Source organism: Neopsephotus bourkii, unplaced genomic scaffold (assembly GCF_033783945.1).
Source record: "Neopsephotus bourkii isolate Nb327-2 ecotype Australia unplaced genomic scaffold, CSIRO-AGI_Nbou_v1 NB_1622, whole genome shotgun sequence".
Taxonomy (NCBI): Eukaryota; Metazoa; Chordata; class Aves; order Psittaciformes; family Psittacidae; genus Neopsephotus; species Neopsephotus bourkii.
In genome coordinates this window covers 561,745-581,484 of record NW_026902097.1, presented here as the reverse complement: position 1 = coordinate 581,484, position 19,740 = coordinate 561,745, and the positions used below count along the sequence as shown (strand labels likewise).

General features: G+C 55.4%; 1 protein-coding gene across 4 annotated transcripts in view; it reads left to right on the top strand.

Moving 5' to 3' along the window:
- Positions 1-19,036: 19,036 nt before the first annotated feature.
- CSNK1A1 (casein kinase 1 alpha 1) overlaps positions 19,037-19,740 on the top strand; it is a 35,575-nt gene continuing 34,871 nt past the window's right edge. For 2 of the 4 annotated variants that reach the window (XM_061372851.1, XM_061372849.1), the window contains exon 1: positions 19,037-19,603. In XM_061372851.1, coding sequence (XP_061228835.1) covers positions 19,481-19,603 — 123 coding nt within the window. In that variant the 5' untranslated portion in view covers positions 19,037-19,480. The remainder of the gene's footprint in view (positions 19,604-19,740) is intronic. The other 2 variants (XM_061372848.1, XM_061372852.1) reach the window with 2 other exon arrangements.

Sequence of the window (19,740 nt, the reverse complement as noted above, 5' to 3'; positions counted from 1 at the left end):
GGAGTTGATTCATGCCATTTCCTTCTCAGGGAACATCCTCTGCTGTAACCGATACTGAGGAGGATGGAGCAGCTCCCAGAGCACCACAGATAGCGCTCCATCTCAGGCAGGAGGCCTTGAGAGACAGGCACGGCGCAGCCCACAGCAGCGCAGTGCACAGCTTGGCTGGCTCCAGACCCCAGGGATGGATGCTGCCAGGCCGCCTGCCCGTGGAGGCTGTGGGGGAGTGCAGAGTGAAGGCAGGGCCGAGGTGGCTTGGCAGGATAAAAGCGAGATGGCAAAGGCAGCAGCACAGGGAGGGCAGCTCTGCCTCTGCCCTCTGCCGCCAGCCCAGCCAGTGCCAGCCCACAGCCAGCCCAGGACACACCAGGTTCCTGCTTCAGAGGCTGCAGGCCCAGGCACCTGCAGTGGGAGCAGAGGGGCTGGCAGGACATCCTGAGCCTGGAGAAGAGTCCAGCTACCAAGCGAGCACTGGGCAGGATGAATGGCCCCTCCTGGCACATGCGTACTGCTGCGCTGGTGGAGAGCTGGGCTTGGCACAGCAAGCTAATGCCTGTGATGAGATATGGGACCTCTGCCTGCCTTCCAGGGGCATGATCCTCTGCTGGCTGTCATCCCTGCCCTCTGCACATTTGGCTGCCACCCCTGCCTGTGGCAAGACATTGGCTGCTATGGGACATGGGGAGTGGGAGATGCTTTCCTGCGTCATTTTGGGTGCTTTCGAGGTGTCCCGGCAGAAGGATACCCATCAAGAACTGTTGGACAAGCCCAGTGCCCTCTGCCTGGGGGTGACAGCAGAATCCTTGCTCAGAGGAAGGGCTGCAATGGAGGCAGGTGGAGAGCCCTGGTGTGAGACACCACTGAAGAGATGCCTGGCAGCATGCAGGCAATGGTGCGTCACTGGTCCCTGCACCAGCATCCCCCAGAGCACGCTGCTGCTTTAGGGGGGTGTCCCGAAGCTGGGGAAGCCTCTTTCCCTCCCCTTACCCCCCTGGCCTGAAACATCAGGGGAACAGGAGAACAGGGCAAAACGAATAAGGAGCGTTTCTGCGCAGCGTTGGGCCAGGCAGGGAGAGGAGGAGCAGGTTTCCCTCCCCGGCTCTCCGCCCAGGCAGCTGCCTGCCTCTGGCATGACGCTGCTGCTCGGTGGCTCCGCGGACCCGCAGGGAAGGGAAGCGGTGGCCTCGGTACGCTCATAGTGCCCGCAGCTCCGGCCCCCCCTGCCCCGGTCACCCCGCAACCCGAAACCAGCGGCCCCGGCTCTTACCTGCGGAGGCGCCGGGGCTGGCGCCGGGGAGCCGGGCCCGGCCGCAGCCGCTCTGCCGCCGCTGCTGCGTTAATGATCAACCCGCGGCGGGACCGGGGCAAGGCGGGGACCCCCCCGCGCCCGCCGCCCGGCTCGGGCCCCGCAGCGCGGTCAGATGAGCCGCGACGCGCTCCCTGCGCAAGCCCGGCTGCGGCGGGGGGGCTGGCACCGGGCGTTCGCCGCCTCCCGGCAGCCGGACCGGCGGCAGAGGAGCGGGGGACAGGAGCGGGGGACAGGAGCTGGGGACAGGAGCTGGGGACAGGAGCTGGGGACAGGAGCTGGGCAAACGCCGCCTGTCCCCAACGCCGTGCCCGGTCCGTGCTAACCCCCGGCACGGCAGCCGCGGAGCCACCTTTCCGCCCCTCCACCCCCAAAGCTTGGTGCTGCGCCAGGGCAGTGATGTCCTGTGCCGGCGGCAGCTCCGGCTGGAGCGCAGGGGATGATGCACCAGCTCACTCCTGCCATAAATAAACAGGGGAAAGTCCTCTGGGGCTGTCTGTGCTATGGCTACAGTGGGCTGCTGCCTCAAGGGGAGCCCAGCTGGTGTGCTGGTTGCTCCTGCAGCCCACCCAGAAATGAACAGGATTTCCCCTGAGTTATCCCATGGGGAACCCGGGATATGCCACAGGCCCCTCTGCCATCGCTTCCCCAGCGGCTTAGCCATGGAAAAGGAGCAAATAGAAATGAAAATAGATAACTGAGGAAGTGTTTGCACGGATTGGGCCATTGGGAGCTACTGTTTTTTTGGTGTGAAGTTGTTTTCTTGCTGGTGAGGTGTTTGCATTGTTATAAACAACTATTAGAAGAGAAAAGCTGATCTGCTGCCAACTGCTGCCACTGGAGCTCAGCCACAGCGTGACCACAGGGAGGGGATGGTGGCACATGGGGTTTCCAGGCTGACCCACAGTGTCCAAAAGCTGTCACAGCAAAAAGGACTTAGGAGTCAGTGACTCACACAGGTCACAGGTGGTGTCTGTGTTCACAGACAAACATCCCTGTGGCCAAGAAGAGCTTTCTGTCACAGCACTTCCCTCTGGATCCATTGCTGGGGGAGTGAGCCAGCCTCCCAGCTAAGGTGCAGGGTTGATGTGTGCTGGGCAGGGCACATGGGGGCCTGCACCACATCTGCTTCACTGGCTCCCTCCCAGTGCTGATGCCAGGAAGGCCATCCTGCCCCACTGCCTTCCCTGCCTGCATCCCATCCTACCCTCAGAGAGGCTGGGTGCAGCTCATGGAGCTGTGCCGAGGGGCCACAAGCTAAAAGCATGAAATCTCCCTCCCTCATCCCTGTGCTGGAGGGATGCTGCAAGACACAAGAGGGGCTGTGAGTGGATAATCTGGCCAGCAACACAGCAGGAGGAGCTAGGGATGCGAAGAGGCAGAAGCATTAATGCCCAGGCAGGTATCTGGGGGAAAAGCCAATGCACAGCGATGTCCCCTGGCTGGGGTAAAGCCAACCCACCAGAATGGCTCCCAGGCTGACCCAGATCATATGGGGTTAGGGAGAGATGTGGCCATGGGAGAGTCCCACACACAGCTGGGCAGCAAAGGCTTTACCTGGCCTTGGGGACACAGATGTTGTCCTTCCTCCCTTGCACGTGGGAGCAGATTCAGTCCTCTCTCAGGCACTTTGTGAAGCAACGAAATGCCTGGCCAAGCAGCCTTCGGGCTGGCATCACACTGATGTCAGGAGTTGCGCAGTTCTGTCCTTGGGCAGGCACTCTTGCTGCTGTGTCCAACAAAACCATCATCCCTCCAGGCACGTCACTGGTGCTTTGCTCCGATCAGCATCCTGTGGCTGATCACACCAGGGCAGAACCCACACTCCAGTGGATGCTGATGGAGCCCTGGCAGGGCACTGCTCCCCCTCGGATGGTGTCCTCATGTCCTCACTCCACAAGGGCCGGCACAGCAGGCAGGATTCAGGCCACCTGCTCCGCCCTGGCCGGCTCACGTCACGGGTGTTGCCTTGGGCATGTTTCCCATTCCAATCCTGTTTTTCAGTCCCTGGATAACCTGCTCCCCAGCGAGCTGCTCCCAGCCCTGTGCCGAGCGGCTGACACCTCCTCGTCCCTACTGCAAGCCGTTTCCTTCCTGCCATGCTGCTGCTCCCCTCCCGTCCAGCCCCGGGGCTGGAGCTGCTGTGGTTCCGCTTTGCCTGGGTGGCACGGGGATAGAGCAGTGTCACAGCGCTGTCACCACCCCAGGGCTCCCCAGGGAGGCGTGAGAGCAGGCTGGCTGCCCCAGCCTGGCTCTGCTGACTGAGGAAAAGCAAACAGGCGCCGGCTGGTTGAGCACAGTTGTTTGTGTCCCAGGGCGAGGTGTTGTGATCAGGTAAAGCCAAGCTGAAGGGTCCCAGCAGGGTGGGCTGGCCCCTGGCACTCGGCATAGGCACCGGTGTGTGCAGCTGGCACTGCCAACACAGAACCTGGCAGGCGGTGGGACCCTGCAGTGGGGAGCAGCAGGAAGCAGGACTGCCTTCACCCACAGCAGAGCCAGGCTTGTGTAACCTCAGGTTTATACAGGGTGCTTCCTGCAGAGCAAGGGTGAGCATCCTCCATCCTCCACAGTACTGCCCAGGCACAGCAGGAGCGCTCTGACAGCTCCTTTATGGCACTGTTTAAACAAAAACTGACCCAAGCTGCTGGTGAGACAAGGTCCCCCTGTGATCCTCCTCGTGTGAGGGCCACAGGCCCAGTTCAGACTGGAAAAGCACCTGCTTGATGGTACTGGGCTCCAGCTCAAAACATCAGCAAGAAGAAGACAGGTTTGCAGGGCAGATACAGGCTGAGGGCTGCCTGAGCCAAGCTCAGGAACATGTGGCTGCCCAGTGTGTACTCAGCCATCTCAGCCCAGAAGGTGGTTATTGCCCCCCTACATCTTACCCTGAACTTCTGCTGGCTCCCGGAATGCCTTTTGCTGCCATCAGAGCTTTCCTACTACTCAAAATGCTAAAGCTCAGCTTAGGGGGATGAAAGCTAAAGCCATCAGGGGGCTCTCTGGGAACACGGCAGATAAGCTTTGGGTTAGGGCTTGCTCAGAAGATAAACACAACTTGGAGCCATGCAAAGCAGGGCTGTTCAGGCTGTGCCTAATAACAGCAGGCGGGGGCTCCTCCCCGAGCAGCAGCTTTGCACAGGAAAGTTACATTTCCTCTGTTTAATTTGTTCCATTATTCCTGTTCTTTGGATTTCTTTCCCGTCTTGAAAGGGCTTTGTGGCCCCATGCCGCTATCAGCCATTCATGGTGGAAATGAAAACACAGGGAGAAACACAGCAGCTCAAGAATGTGCTTGCAGGTGCGTCCTAATCACTGAACTTCCTCCCACGCTGCAGGTCTAGGAAGTGGACTTTGCCTCCAACACCATTGCTTGTGTGTGCTGTGGGGCAATTTGAGCTAAGGCGATAGGGAAAGGGGGGAACAACCCGTGCGATGAAGGTCTTCATTCTGCTAGGCTGGCCATCAGCATGAGCAGCTCCTGGAAAACCACTTGGGTGTCATTCCTTTCTCTTCCTTCTTCCCTCCCCAGCTAACCTAACCTGTGCTTCCATCCTGTGGGAGGCAAGGAGGGGTGTGTGTGCCTGCTTGGGATAATCCCATCCATGTTCTTGGCATAGGGCCTGCTCCTGCGCAGGTAGAAACTGTGTTGGCTCCAGCCTCATGGCAGGGGGACACTGCCTGCACCACAAGGCACAGCACAGGCTAAAAATAAGCAGATAGAATTTGATCCAAGCGGAATAAAGAGCCAGCTCTTTGTTTCTAAGAGGGTTATTTATGGGCCTTAGTCAGACTTTCATGGGGAAGTCTTCAACCCCTCTTGGCTTCTGTGAGGCTACAGCAGCTCAAGTCTCCTGTATCAATGTTATAGTGCTTGAAGCTTCATGTCCACCAGCATCTGTGGTCCTTCCCTCTTGCCACCGAGTCCTGCTGCCTTGCACTGCTTTTCCTACCCCAAGATCTCCATTTGTCTCACAGGGCTGGTGACTCTGGGCCTTTCGCCCATGTGTCCCACATCACTGACACCCCATCAAAGGGCAGTGTCAGGGGCACCACTCCTTGCCCAAAGCACCCTACAGGGCAGGCGCACCATCCCACCCAGCACATTCAGTGAGGAGAGAATGAGACATGATGGAGGCAAGAAGAGTTTGGCAGATCCTGGTGGTCTGTGCTGATTTGTCATTTCCACCGATCAAACCCACATCTTCCCCCTGCCTGGCTTTGAGCAATTCCTGCTCCTGCCGACTCATCACACCCACCGCCGCCGCATTGAGCTCCACGTGAGCACCACCACCTCCTCCCAGTGCTCCCCATGCTCTCACCCTGGGCCACCCCAGTGCCAGGCACCCACCCCAGAGTGCAGTTGTGCTCCTGCACAAGGTGAGGGCACGAGAAGATAAGCAGAGGTGCAGCCCCTTGAGATTCACTTTGGGATCAGGTACCTCTGGAGTCCCACCAGCACCTGCTCCTCCAGGCAGATCCCTGCAGGAGGGGTTATTCTGGAGTCACTGAAGTAGCTGCAGTGCACGGGAATGTTTCAGGGGCTGACATCTCTTGCTCAAGAGAGAAATGAGGAGGAGGGAGGCAAGAGCAGCCCCATGAAGCTGCCAAGCCAGTCCATGCGTAAGCTCTCCATCCCATGTTACACTGATGCAACCGGGAGTGCCTCTGCCATGACGGGGCTTGTGTCTCTGCCACAGGCAAGCCTAAAAGCTGCCCCCTTGAGAGGGATCATCATGGGCTTGTTTCAGTACTGAAGGCAGACACTCAGACCAGGAGTCTCAGCCCATGTGCTGTGTCATAGTAAGGATGCCTGAAGCAAAGTCCTTGCAGTAGGCCACCAGTTCCATGCACTGGAGTGAGGGCAGGGGGGGACAGCCGCTGAGCTTTGTGCACTGGGCTGGGGAATCCCAAAAAGCTCTTCAGGGTGCAGCATAATGCATGGGGTCCCCCCTTATGTCGTGGGCAGATAAACCAAGCAGGGAAAACCAGTCATCTCCCCTGGAGGCTGCGGAGGGCTGGGGGAGAGAGCTGCCTGGCATTAATGCAGCTCTGAACGCAGATCTCTGGCAGCATGGTGCTGTTGGGCTGCACATGCCAAGGCTGAGAAGGCAGAGGGCTGTGGCTGAGCAAACCCACAAAGGTTGAAAAGAGGCTGAGGTGGAGAGAGAGGTCCAGGCATTCCTGGAGCCCCAGCAGCAGCAGAGAGGCTGCAGGACCAGCTCATCGTGTTGCCCACAGCCTCCTCTACCCACCTCCTCACCACTTGTCAAGGAGGATGTTTAACTGGGGAGGAGTTTGCTGTGGAAAAACACATCATCAGCTAATACCGTGGAATGTAAAATGATGGCCAGGAGTCCCAGGTGCTGGTGGCACTGTCTGCCACTCAGCATGGGCACCACAACCCCCAGACCATAAAGCTCAGCACTGCCTGTACCTGCCAGGTTATCCTGGCTCCAGCAACATGGGGCTTCCTGCCAAAGCATGCTCTGCTCATCACTTCTGCCGCAAGCAGAGCTCCCCTGTTGTCAGCAGCCATTGCTTCATCTCCTTCCCTCCAGCCTCAGGATGGCTGCAGCGTCAGAGGGACGTCTCCATCACTAATGTGCGTAAATGAGATGCCACCCCCAGCTCTTCCACCCGCCCTGACTCACCAGTGTACGCCCCAGCTGCAGGTCTCCTCCCCAGGCCACCATGGTGGAGAGCCTCCAGCCTTGGCACCTTCCACTTAGAGACCTCTCTGCCAAGCCTTGGGTCTTGCTCTCGGCCAAGAGCGATCACAGGGTGACCCAGCAAGGATGTGGGGAGGGAAACCTGGTTCATGTGGTCTGCTGGGGCGCACAGTGAGATGTTCGGCCAGCCTCCCACCACAGACGCTCAGGGACACGGTGCTGTATGGGAGGGAGAGGAAAGACCTGCTGGGCAGATCAGTTGATACAGGCAGGAAAGGAAGGACTGAAGTAAAGGGTTTGTTTTCACAGCAAAGGGGTGTTACCATTGAGTGTGTCCAGGAATGGTTTGACAAGGGCAGGGGTAGCAAAGTGACCGTGTCTGTAAGCAGCACCAAGTACCTCAGAGCAGAGCAGAGAAGGGCAGGCTGTGAGGAGCTGCCAGGCCTGCCTCCCCAGGCAGTGGGACAGTAAGGCAGCCCAGGAAACTTGGGCAAAAGCAAACACACAAACCCAGTCCTAGTGCTGGTAGCCCAGTGATGGGCTCTGACTGGTGCATCTTCTTTCAGAAAGGAGATATTGTTGGTAATGTTAAATGAGGTTTCCAAAATGTCTGGAGCAGAGGAAGCAGAAACTGGAACGTTGGAAGTGAGTAGGAAAGAAACAGGCTGAGAAAGGAAGCATTACAACTGTGCAAGGCAGCCATATGCTCATGCTCAGGGGGCTGTGTGTGGGTCTGGCTCTCCTTGCTGCCTCCAGCTCTACAGGGATATGGAAGAGGCTTAGAGAAGGGAAGCAGGAATGACCCAAGCTCTGGAGCCACCTTTGTGTGAGGAAAGGATCCATGGCCAGGAAAAGGGATAATGGAGAGGGGTGTGATACAGATCTGCACCATCTCGAGAGGCATGTGAGGGTATGGAGGGGTGATTGCTCACCATATGTTCCAGTACAGGAGACAAGCTCCAAATGAAACTACCTGGAGGGAAGTTTAAAACAAGGAAAAGGAAGTGGTTCTTGGTGCAACCTATAGTTAAACCATATTGCTCCTTGCCACAGGATGTGTCAGATGCAAAGCGTTTAAACAGGAACTGGATGAATTCATGGAAGAAAAATCCTTTGGGTTATCAAATACAAAGAATCACCATCTCTCTTCCTTAAGGCTGAAGGACTGGTGGGAGCTCAGGGACTGCTTTGAGGAAGTCTTGCTGTGCCTGTGCTCTGTAAACATCAGCCATGGGCCACAGCTGGAGCCAGGGTATTGATCTGGGTGAGCTGTCACAGGGCTCTTGCATCTTGTCAAACCACTGCCCTGGGATGAAGCCACAGCACAGGCAGCTCCCGGGAGCATGGCACACCACTTCTTTATCCAAGGGAAGGCCAGGATCTATAGGGAGGCCGCCCCACATGGGGGGCTCATCCCAACCTGTGCCACGTGCCGTACCAGCCACGCTATCACAAGATGTTCCCATTCCCTTCTGCTTTCAGAGAATAGCTCATCATAATCAACTGATGTTCACTGTTTTTCTTGCAGTGCTTTTGGGAATGACTCACCCAGGGAACATCCCTCTGCCTGCTTTCCTCTGGATTTTCAGGCAGCATACGTACAACCTAATGAAAGCAAACACTTGTGCTGCTAACAGCCTTCTGGTGATGCCCTTGAGACAGAGGAGGGGAACAGAGTCTGGGAATCCATGGAAGCCACAACACACGTTCTGGTTGCAAAAATCAGTCTTAAAAGTTCTGTTGCTGTGACTCTGTCCTGCCTCTCACTCTCTGTGTGCGTGTCTCCCCTCCACTGCTTAATGCTTTCAAGAGCTGTGATGAGCTCAGAGGTGGCAGGAGCTGGCTGTTGGGACACAGCAGCTAACCCCAGCGTCTTTTGTTCACCTGCTGCCACACGGTCGATGTGATCTGATCACTGTGACACGCAGGCAGCCCTATCTGCTGAACCCAGCCTGAGCTTGGAGGTTGCAGATCATCGTCTCCGGTTCCCTGGGGGGATAAAGCAAAACTCACAGCAAGGGCACACAGGATGCTGTCATGTGCCTGGAGTTCCCTGCAATGCACCAGTTCTCAGCAGCCGGGTACGAGCTGCTGGGTACAGAGGATGTGACTCCACACAGCTTTAATGCGAAGACCTGACTGTGGTCTGTGCCCTCTGTCGCTTGGGAGAGGGTCCAGGAGAAGTGGAATGAGGAGAAATGTCTATTTTAAGAAACATTTGTTCTCAGGATAACTTTTCAGAGGTGACTGACAGGGCTTCATGTGCTCCAGAGCTAACACAGCAGTCACAGCATGACAGTGGCACATACGTGACCCTTGGGCAGTGAGCAGCACACTTCAGGGGGAACGATCCTTTCTCTAGCCTTGGGTGAATGGCAAACACTCATTCCTTCCCCTCTGGCCTCAGGCCATGTTTGGTCTCCCTGCAGAGGGGGTGCAGGTCCTACACACATGAATTTTCTTGGGAAGCTTCAGAGGGGTGCAAATGGCCTGTCTCAGGTGGCAGGTTGGGTGTCATCCCAGGAGCATGGCTCCATCAGCCTGGGTGGCTACCACACACCTTCCTCTCCTCTGGGGACCCAGCACACTCTGTGTCCCACTGGAGGCAGGATCACAAGAGAACTCGGGGCATCAAAGGAAGTGCCTTACTTAGGAGAGAGGTGGCAGGTCTTGTGCCTGAGTCACACCAGGTATCAAGCTGCTCCCCAGGTTCCAGTGGGCTTTGGACCAGGCCAGCAGCACCCATAACCAGGGTGAGGCGTCCTTGCTGTGTGACATTCCTGTGCCAGGTGTCACTCCCCACCACACGTGTGGCTTCACAGACCCGAAGGAGACGTCAGCAGGAGGGAGCATGGGTGCCAGAGCTCTGCACACAGAGTCTCACACAGTGATAAATAGAAACTCCTGTATTTTCAGTCAGCCCCAGTGACAAGAGCAGGCTCAGAGCAGCAGAGCTGTGCTCCCATCATGGAGTCAGAGTCCTCACCAGCACTCACTCCCCTTTGTCCAACGGCGATGCAGCAGGACCTTGTGCTGCTCATGCTGGAGCTGCAGTTGGTGCAGAGCAAAGGGAGGCTCATCCCTAGCTGGTGATGCTCCCAGATTCACATCATGGGCTCAGTGAAGCACCCTGCTCTGCAAGGCACCCAGCTGCTTCCCAGGGCAGAGATGACTGGTCCTATGCATCAGGACACCAATTCAATCTGCTGCCAGGAAACACCACGGCCAAAAGCTGCCCTGCTGTGTCACAGAGCCCGAGATAAGCTGTCCCCATAGGATCTCACTGCCGCCCAGCTCTGGCTCTGAAGCTGGTGTGTCCCTGGCTAGTTTGGAGCATGGCCATAGCAAGCTCAGGACTGCTGTGAGATCCTGCAGAGCCATTTCTGTGTGTGGAGCATCTAACACAGACCCCTGCTTTTGCAAACCATGGCCCCTGCTCCCCTGCACTGTGCTGAGCTCTGCTGCTCATTGGTGCTAAAATTAGCCCAAAGCCCATCAATAAAGGAGCCCTTGAAAGAGATGGCTCTCAAGAGCATCAAAGCGGGGCAGTCTGCACCCTTTTCATCTGCTGGCTCTGCTCCTCAGATGATAAAGGGGGACTCACGTGTGTGACTGCTGCTCGAGAGATGCAGAGCGTGGCCTTGTGCATCAAGGGGCTGATAGATTTGTTAGTGATATTTCCAGTGCTGTGGCAACAATGACACGTGATGAGCCTTTTCCCTTATCTGGCAGTTTGCACCCTGCGCTTCCCCCAAGCGCTAATGAACCAGAGCTCATGACGATCTTTGGAGCAGGGGAGGGAAAAAAATAAGGCACAATCAAACAGCATCTCTCAGCCCATGGTTTTGTCTCTTTATAAACCTCCGCAAGAATCACTTTTGGATGTCATGAAAAGCTGCTCCATTGAGAAAAGAAGATATTCAGGCCTGCAAGTGACTACTGGGAGGGACAAGATACAAATGGATCCTACCCCCAGGAGGACACACTCACAAAGGGGCTGGAGACCCAAGTTTCCAGCCACAGTTTGTCTGGAATCACATGCTCCATCCTGAGTCTAAATCCTGGGTGCTTTGCGCTGTAGCATCCCAGTGCCATGCCCTTGTGCATGGCTTCTGGGAGATGGGCCAGCGCTCAGGATCCATCAGCGCTAGTCTCCTGCAAACCTCCCCCAGGATTTAGGAATCAGGAGGGTGGCCTAGGAAATGCTATGGTTAAAACCCACAGAGGTTAAAGAGCAAGCCCCTGGAGGGGTGGGCTCCTTTCTGCTGCACCCTGCTCTCCAGGCCCTCTGGGATGCTCTCAGACATGTTTTTCTGTCCGATCTAGGGAGGAAGCAACTTGCTTTAACAAGAATGGAAGGAGCTGTAGTGCCCTGGCTCCACAGCACTAACTGCCTGCCCCCTGAGGAGGTGCAGATAAAAGCCACTGCATGATGTGCTGTAAGAGATAAAATCACCCAACTCAGCAGCCCTTGATTGCGTCCCTCATCTGCAATCTGCTCGAGTGCTGGTCCTCATCCAGAGGCAGCCTCCAAGTGTTTTAAGGTTCAGGAGGGGGGAGGCAGAGGAAGAATTCCTGCTGCAGGGGGCCTAGGGGCAGCGGGGCACAGACTCTGCTCTCAGCCCTGTGTCATTTCTCCCCCAGTGCAAAAAGAGATCCAGAGCACCCCAAGCAGAGGGTGATGGGGAGCCCACTGTGGTGGACTTTGCTCTGCTGGCTCCTGCCGTGGGAGAGCAGCAGTGTCCACTCAGCACACCCAAAGCCTGCACTGGGCAGCCAGGACCGAGCTGGCCCCATCCTGCAGCCCAGGCAGGCTCTTGCTTTGCTGCTGCAGCAGACACTCTGCACCACCCACTTTCATTCCTCTTATCCTCCCCAGCATCCTAAACCACAGCACATGGCACGCATAAAGCCCGTGTTCCCTAAAATAGTTGAAGAAATTGTTCTTAGGGGGAAGATTTACTCCCAGGTGTACCAGCCATCATCCACAAGCTGCATTACTTTGCGTGAGAGGAGACTCACCTCAGTGATCCGAACCTGACTGGATCTAAGCAGCCTCACAGAGGAAATGTGCCTTGGATGCCAACTACCAGAGCTCTGCACTAGCAGGGTAATTAATTCAAAAGCACCACTGAAACTGCTGCTGAAAACTTACCCACAGCACTTGACATGCAGTGAATCAGCTGTGCTGCCATTTACATCTTTTCTGGCTGCTTCAGTCTCTCGCCTCAGCTCCCAGTGCATCCGCTCAAGTACCCAAAGCAATTTTAAGTCTGACATCACTGGAAAGTTTGGACCTCAGCTTCACCCCCGCTCAGCAAATTGTCCCTAGGGACTGTGCCAAAGGAAAGGAGATGCAGCTCCTCCACCTACATGCAAATGCTTCTGGAGCTGCACAGCCTGCTGGCACTGGATTAGGGAAGGAACCTGCTTTTGGGAATCTCATGGCATTTGGGAGAGGTAAGGCAAGGTAAAACAAGGTGTCCCAAAGGAAATCAGATGAGCTCCATCAAGAAAGAAACTTGTAATGAACTCATGTCTCTGAACCTTTTTGCCTGGATGGATAGTCCAAGCTCTGCAGCAGAGCCAGGGCAATCCAGGCAGCCGGCAGATGCTGCTGCTTGGCATTAGTGTGTTCACTAGATAAACCCCTGGCTTCCAGGGAACAAGTTCTTCGGTAGAGCTTCAGCTGTGCACTAACGTAATTTCCTATGAATCACCCAAATTGCTTGAAAATCCCCCTTTTCCTGCAGTACTTAAAAAAACCCCAACCTTCTCTCCAAACAGCCATGAATGTTCCAGACTGAAGAATTCCCCTCTAACTTCATGCAAGCCTTGGAAATGGTGCTGTTAGCTCACAGACACCTTCTCCCTGGATTCAGATACCTTTGCTGCAATTCAAGTGCTGTAAGAACCAGATTCGTCCCAGCCCTGCTCCAGGTTCTGCCCTGACAGAGCCCTGCACCAGCTCCAGGGCTCCCCATGTCCCTTCTCTGCCAGAGGACAAGCAAGGCACGATGCTATACCCACACTGTCGTGGCTGCAGATGATGGGGTCTGTCTGGAGACACGATGTGGACAAATGCAAAGAGTTGGCATAGGTGAGGACAGCCTTGCCTGTCTCTGCTGCCCCTCTCCTGCAGCAGTGCTGGAGATAGAATCCCAGGTTGGACATGGCTCTGCTGCTCATATCTTTTCTGACGCAATAAAGCATCGCCTGTGCTGGCTGTAACCCTGGGCTATGAGGGAAGACAACTTTCTGAGGGTTATGTGCGAACACTTAACGCAGGCACCCTTGCCAAACACAATGGTGCCTCTTGCCTTGTGCCAGCACTGGCGTGGAAGCCGTGCGCTCAGATCCAGCCTGGCAAATGCAGCCGGTGTCAGACTGCTCCGGAAAAACAGGGTTATTTTCAACCTGGAGCAGTTCCCTGTGCTGGCTCCCCACAGCCCTGTACTGGGTCCTGCCGGTGCAGGGGAGGGAGCAGCAGCCAGACAGGGACTAGTGGCCCTGGCAGGAGTGGCCACCAGCAATTCCTTGGTGCCTGTGGATGCCCTTGGCATGGGTGGGTGTCAGGCAGGACATTGCCCAAGGAATGTGGAGGGACCGGATCCCTCCCACCCCACTGCAACACCCTGCTGAGCCCCACTCGGCCTGCGGGGGAGCAGGGTTCGGCCAGAAGTGTGGCAAAGCCACCCGGTGAGGTGTCCTTGGGCACACAGACAGGACCGTCCAAAGGTGAGCTACCTCACGTGGGTCCCAGCACAGCCTGCTTTGGTTCCTACCGGCACAAGCTGCTCCTCTCCAGTCATCTTCCCAAGTGCTGTAAGCTCCGCTAACAATAGCTGGCTGGAGAATCAGCTAAGGTCAGCGCAGAGCCAAAGCCCCAGGGCTCAGAGGGAGGGCAAAGGCCCCAGTGTGAAGGTGTAACAGCATGGGGAAGGGGGAGTGCAAGGAGATGATAAAGCAGAACGGATGACCCCAGACAAGCAACCTGCTCTGTCCACAAACCTGCAAACCACATCAGATTTAAAACACAAATCCTTCAGCCCTGCCAGAAGCTCTCTTGTCCCTCCTGCCCAAGAGCAAAGCAATACTGAGATGGCTTTGGCTGCCCAGGGCTCAGTGAGACCCTTCAGTGGTCTCTTGGTTTCTTCATCTGCACTTGGGCTTTGCCCACTTTCAGGGAAAATCTGGGGGAAACTGCCTTGGGTTCTCCATCTCTGTGAGACAATAAATGCGTCAGAGAACAGAATGAACCTCGGGTTGAAGATACAGAGCTTGTTCTTTCTTGGCTACACAGAGTGAACTTGCCCCTCTGGAGAGGGGCTGATGCTAGGTAGTGAGTTAAAAGAGGGAAGACAGCAGGTTTATTTTTTAAGATCTTAAGCTTCTACTGATCCCACTCTTCTTTTTCCTTTGCATCAGCACCAGCTTTGTTCAACCTTGCCAATTTGATTCCTTGAACCATCAGAAAACTAGCCTGCAATACAAGGAAATCATCTGCCAAGTTAGGAGGTGCATTGGGCTCAGCGAGGGGCCAGTCTGCTGGAGTGGCTGGCCAGGAGGGAGCAGGACTGGGCAAGGGATGGGATCTCTCAGTTCAGCTCAGCTCAGTGGCATGTAATTTTGCTCTCTGTGGTGGGTAACTTTGCCCTTTGCAGTCTGTACTGCAGAAGCTGTCAGGGTGTGCATCCCTGGTGCTCCTAGATCCTACCTGCAGCAGCAGGAGGTGAGTCCTGAAAGATGTCAGCTCCACTCTGGAGAGGCTCTGAAGCTCTAACTTGACCTGAACATGAGCTGATGGCTCTGGAGCAGAGGCACTGCATGCCCTCTGACTTTTTCAGTCGTGATTTTGCTTAGCTTGTCATTTCACTGTTCCTCCCTCCCCAGAAGCATTTAGACTGGAGCCCAGGATATCCCTGCTGCAGAGGAGGATGAGCAGTTCCCTCCTGCGCCAACTTCACAGCAGCACGTATTTGCTGACATTGGTACAAGCATGCAAAGCTCCATCAGTGCTGCATCAAGCAGCTGGTTTATTACACTGAAACACTCCTCCCCATTGCTGGGATCAAATTAAGAGGTTTGGAGATGCTCAGCTGCAAAGCAGGCACAAATAAAAGATGAGCAACTCTGGGATCAAGGAGGGCTGATTACACTGGAGGCTTGGTCATGCAGCAAGACTTCTGGCCTGCCTTCTGGAAAAAGAGAGGGAATTTATTCCTTTCACTTTATCAAGTGATGCAGCTATAAATGTGTTTTCACTGCTTTGGTGTCCTTGAAAGTTGTGAAAAATAATAATGAACAAGAGCTAAAGAATACCTTGAGGATACTTTAGCTCTCCAGTACACCCCACCCTCCTTGGCAGTGGTGCTGAGGCTGGTGTTCTCCGTGTTAGCAGTGACTGCAATGATTTTCATGCTCTTCCCTGGGTAGAACACCTTTCTGGGTAACAAGGGATGTTTCTTCAGTCTTCCCCTGTGACTGCTCCCATCTGGTGTTCTGTCTGACCACATCAGTGCCAGCAGGAGACAACCCTTGCACTGTCCCCTGGAGCTCCTTGAGCCATTCAAGTCACTTGTCTGTGAGAACATTAACCCAGAGAAAACACCAAGAGAGACCATTTGGACAATCTTCTGTAGGCTTGGAGAGACGAACTGACCACAGAGGGTCCAACAAGGCACAGAGCTGGGCACTGAGAGTGGGCTGAGTAGGAGGAGAAAAGGATGCAGAAGTGAGAACACCGTGTAAGTGCTTAGATCAGGCCAGCTGCTGTGAAGTTCCCCTCCCAACTTACATTTTCAAAGCTTTTAATTATTCATTTAAAATTGAATCGTTTTAAATCTAATCAGTGTCTCCATTATGTTTGTGCAACTCTTGGTATTGTTCATGTTTGTCTTCACCAATTTCTGCACTTTCCTAAAGACTCAGGACAGAGACTCCAAGGCAGAGGCCGTGGAAGGATTTGTACAAGGCCAGCACTGCTCTCAGACTGTCAGTATCCTCATTGCTCAGCAAGGCAAACCCCAAACATGGTGCCATGGGATGTGGCTTCTGCAAGGGGCTAGAAGGGGAATTTTCCTGTGGCACAGAGGACAGATCCATTGGCCAAAATAAAAACAGCAAAAGCTCTTGCACAGGTGGACTTTGTCCTGACACAGGAGGGGACAACATATCAGGTAAGACCCACCTTCAGATGTGATCTGCTTCTGGACAACTAGGATCAATCAGACTAAGAGTCTCCTCCAATCTCATGCTCTGAATAGCGCTATTCATGCACTGGGTTAAATTTGTCCCACCCAGAAATATGTATGTACCTTCCCTCTTCTCTGAAAGGGAACAAAGCTCTCCGTGCTACTGGAGTGGCTGAGATGTATATCTGAAAAGTAGGATTCAACAGATGTGCTCTGCAGCCATGGGAATGAGAAAACGGGAAGTGGGTTGAGGTCATCTCGGTGTGGCACATGGTGGGACACTGGCACACAGGGCTCCCCAGATCTTCCTTCATGGAGCAGCCAGAGCTGGAAGTGGTGGAGGTTTTCACTGCACTCTTAGTCCCGTGTTCATAGGTATCCTCACTGCTCCAGGCCAGGGGTGAAGGAGCTCTGCAGCTGCACTGCTCAGTCTTCTTCTCTTCTGTGTCCTGGTTTATGCTGGATGACTTCTGCCATCTCTGCTTTCCTCCACCCTGCACGTTGCCTAGTCTGGTCCTCCTCTGAATTCTCCATTCCCATCCTTCCTGCAGGACCCATTAATGAATGGATGTTAAAAATAACCAAGACAAAAGACAGCAAATGCTGACTGCTGGCCATCTCTTTTTGCACGACACCCAGCCAGATTGCAGACACACTGCAGACATTTCAGGGAAGATGCGCGCCTGGGTGCGTTTGCACCAGATCAGCTCGGCGAGTCCTTGTCCTGTGCGATGTTCTCTGTCCCAAAGCACCAGCAGTGTTCCTTGGACACAGAGATGTTCCCCGGAAGGCAGGAGGTGGCAGCATTGCATAGCCCAGGAGATCCTGCTCTCCCGCATCCCCATGCATGGTCTATTTACTCACCAGGAGCTGCAGACCTGTTTTTCCAGCTCCTCCAAGGATACGTGACTCAAGCCGAAAGCCTCCAAACTGCTCAAATCCCGTCCAGAGCAACCATTAAAAATAACTAAACCCCAAAGGCCGGTAAGTGCACATCAGTCCTGAGCAGTTTGCAAACCAACATTAACAGCCATGTGGGGGCAACTGAGGACACAGGGGCTCTGCATTTAGAAACGAGTGTGATGCTCAAAGATACCTCATTTGCCCTCGAAACTCCAGCCCCCTTAACTAGTGTGCGATGTATCTGAGCTCCTCCGCACAAGATCTACATTCCCTTTGAGTGACAAGGGTGCAGATATTCTTGCTTCAACAAATGCTCCTTGACAGAACTGGGGTGGGAATGAGTTGGAGGCTAGTGTGCTCTCAGAGCATCATTTTCATTCTGGTGCATCTGGCACAGGCCGGGCTGATTTTGAATCCTTCACATTTTTATTTTTATTAGAGACCTGTAGTAAACCCTTGGATCTGAGCTCCCTGAAACACACGGGGAACTTGGAACTGGTATTTGCAGTTCAGGGAATTTCTGGCTGCCAATCTTCCCTCTCCATTCCTCCTGGTGTCTCGCTATGGAGTCATTCTGTAGCTGACTGAGTCCACCATAGGAAGAAACAGAGGCGAATCACAGACTTCCCTCGCTGCCTAACAGCCAGATGGATACAAGCCAGGACTTCTTCTCACTTGTGCAGACAGAAAGTGTTTGTAGCGCAGTGCCTTTACCAAGCTAGAATGCAACATGGTGAGTGCAACACAAGCCTCTTACCACCGTGTGAATGCTGTTCAGAGAACTCCTTTACTTTCTTATGAACGATTTCCAACCAATATAGCAGTGTCCTAACCTGAACCTCTTCATTCCACTTTTTCCTCCGAAATAGTTAGCTATTAAAAAAAATAATAAAAAATCTGTGCATAGACCAGTCTTAAAATCAATTTTTTATTATTCTCATGGCTCTGGGTGTCAAGCAGGCAAGTTGGAAAGCAGTTTCTCCTACTGCTTCCCTTAAAAGCAGACACCATGAGTAGGCTTTGCTTGTACATACATGAGCTGCATTCCTGTAGGAGCTTTCTCCTGCAGACTGAATCATTTCCCCAATGTAGGCTTGCACAGCAGAAGCCGCCGCTCTGACAGGGAGCGATGATGAGTCACCGGGAGCTCACAGGTTTGTGTTCCTGCAAAGGCAAAGCTCACAGCACCCAGCGAGGGGGCAACGGAGGAGGTTTCCATTGGGTTTGACACACAGCAAGGCACAGCTCCCAGAGCACGAGCTGCTAGGTCACAGCAGTGTGGGGATGGAGAGGACAAGGGTGAGGGCCGTGTGAAGGCAATGGCCGCAGGGCTAAGGGATGCGGCCACGATGGGTGCCTCTGCCTGCAGTGTGGTCCGTGTGAGGGGTCACAGGTTCCTCAGCGCCTGCTGAATCCTCACTGCAGCCAGGAACTCAAGCCTCGAGTGAGCCGAGGCTGAAGGTGCGAGGGGTAAACAGGACGTGTCAGCCGAGCATGGGTGGCGAAGCACACGTGGCGTGCACCCAGCACCGCGATCACTCAGCCCCACAGCCTGCAGACATCACAGCACAGGAGATGCGCTGCTGTGGGTTCACGCTCAAACGCACACCACTGCCGAGCACACACGTCGGGTGTGGACCCGATAAGCACCTTGCACCAGCGCCTGCCACAGCCCCACCGTGCGTCACAGCAGGGGCTGCCCCCGCCTTATCTCCTACTGGCTGGAGGCACCCCACAGCCCGCACAGAGACACCGGGACGCAGAGCAGGACACATCCCGCTTCCTTCCCCTAGAGGGGTCGCCTGCCCCTTTAACGGCGAAGGCGGAGAACACCTGCTGGTATCGCCTTTGAGGGCGGGGCGCGCTCTTGGGCATGCGCAGTACACGGGCTTGCATTGTGCGCATGCACACCCGCGGCACCGCCCTCTAGCCCCCACCCGCGAGGTGAGGCGAGAGGGGCGGGGCTTGTGTACCGGCCCGCCTCGCTCCCAGCGTGCCCCGCGCGGTGAAGAAGCGGCGGCCGCAGGCTGGGGGCATTTTGTGTCCGCCAGAGCAGCGGCTCCGAGACAAGATGGCGGCGGCGGCGGCCGCCGAGTGACGGGCCGGCGGCGGCCGCGACCCGGCTCGCTTAGCGCGCCCTTTCCCCTTTCCCTTTCTCCGTAGTACCGCGGGTCCCGCTTCTCGTCTTTCTGGAGGGCTCCGAGAGCCGCCCGGCAGCGGAGCGGGACACAGCTTCGGAAAGGGGGCGCCCGCCTGAGCGGCCCGGCTGGAGCTGAGCAGCGGAGACTAGGCTTCCTTGTTCTGCCCCCCTTCCCCTCCCCTCTCTTCCCTCCCCTGTCCCTTTCCCCTCCTCTGTGGCGGCGGTAGAGCCCTCTTTCCCCCCTCGAGCCCCTCAGCCGCCCCTCACCATGGCGAGTAGCAGCGGCTCCAAGGCCGAGTTCATTGTCGGAGGCAAATACAAGCTGGTGCGGAAGATCGGGTCGGGCTCCTTCGGGGACATCTATTTGGCGATCAACATCACCAACGGGGAGGTAAGGGCGGCTCGCACTCTCTCCCCCCTTGGGGCCCATCGGCGCGGTCCCTCCCGCACCTCGGGGAGAACCGGCGACCAGCGATAACATTCCCGAGGCCTGGTTTTGCCCCCACTGCTCCCGGTATCGCTCCCTGT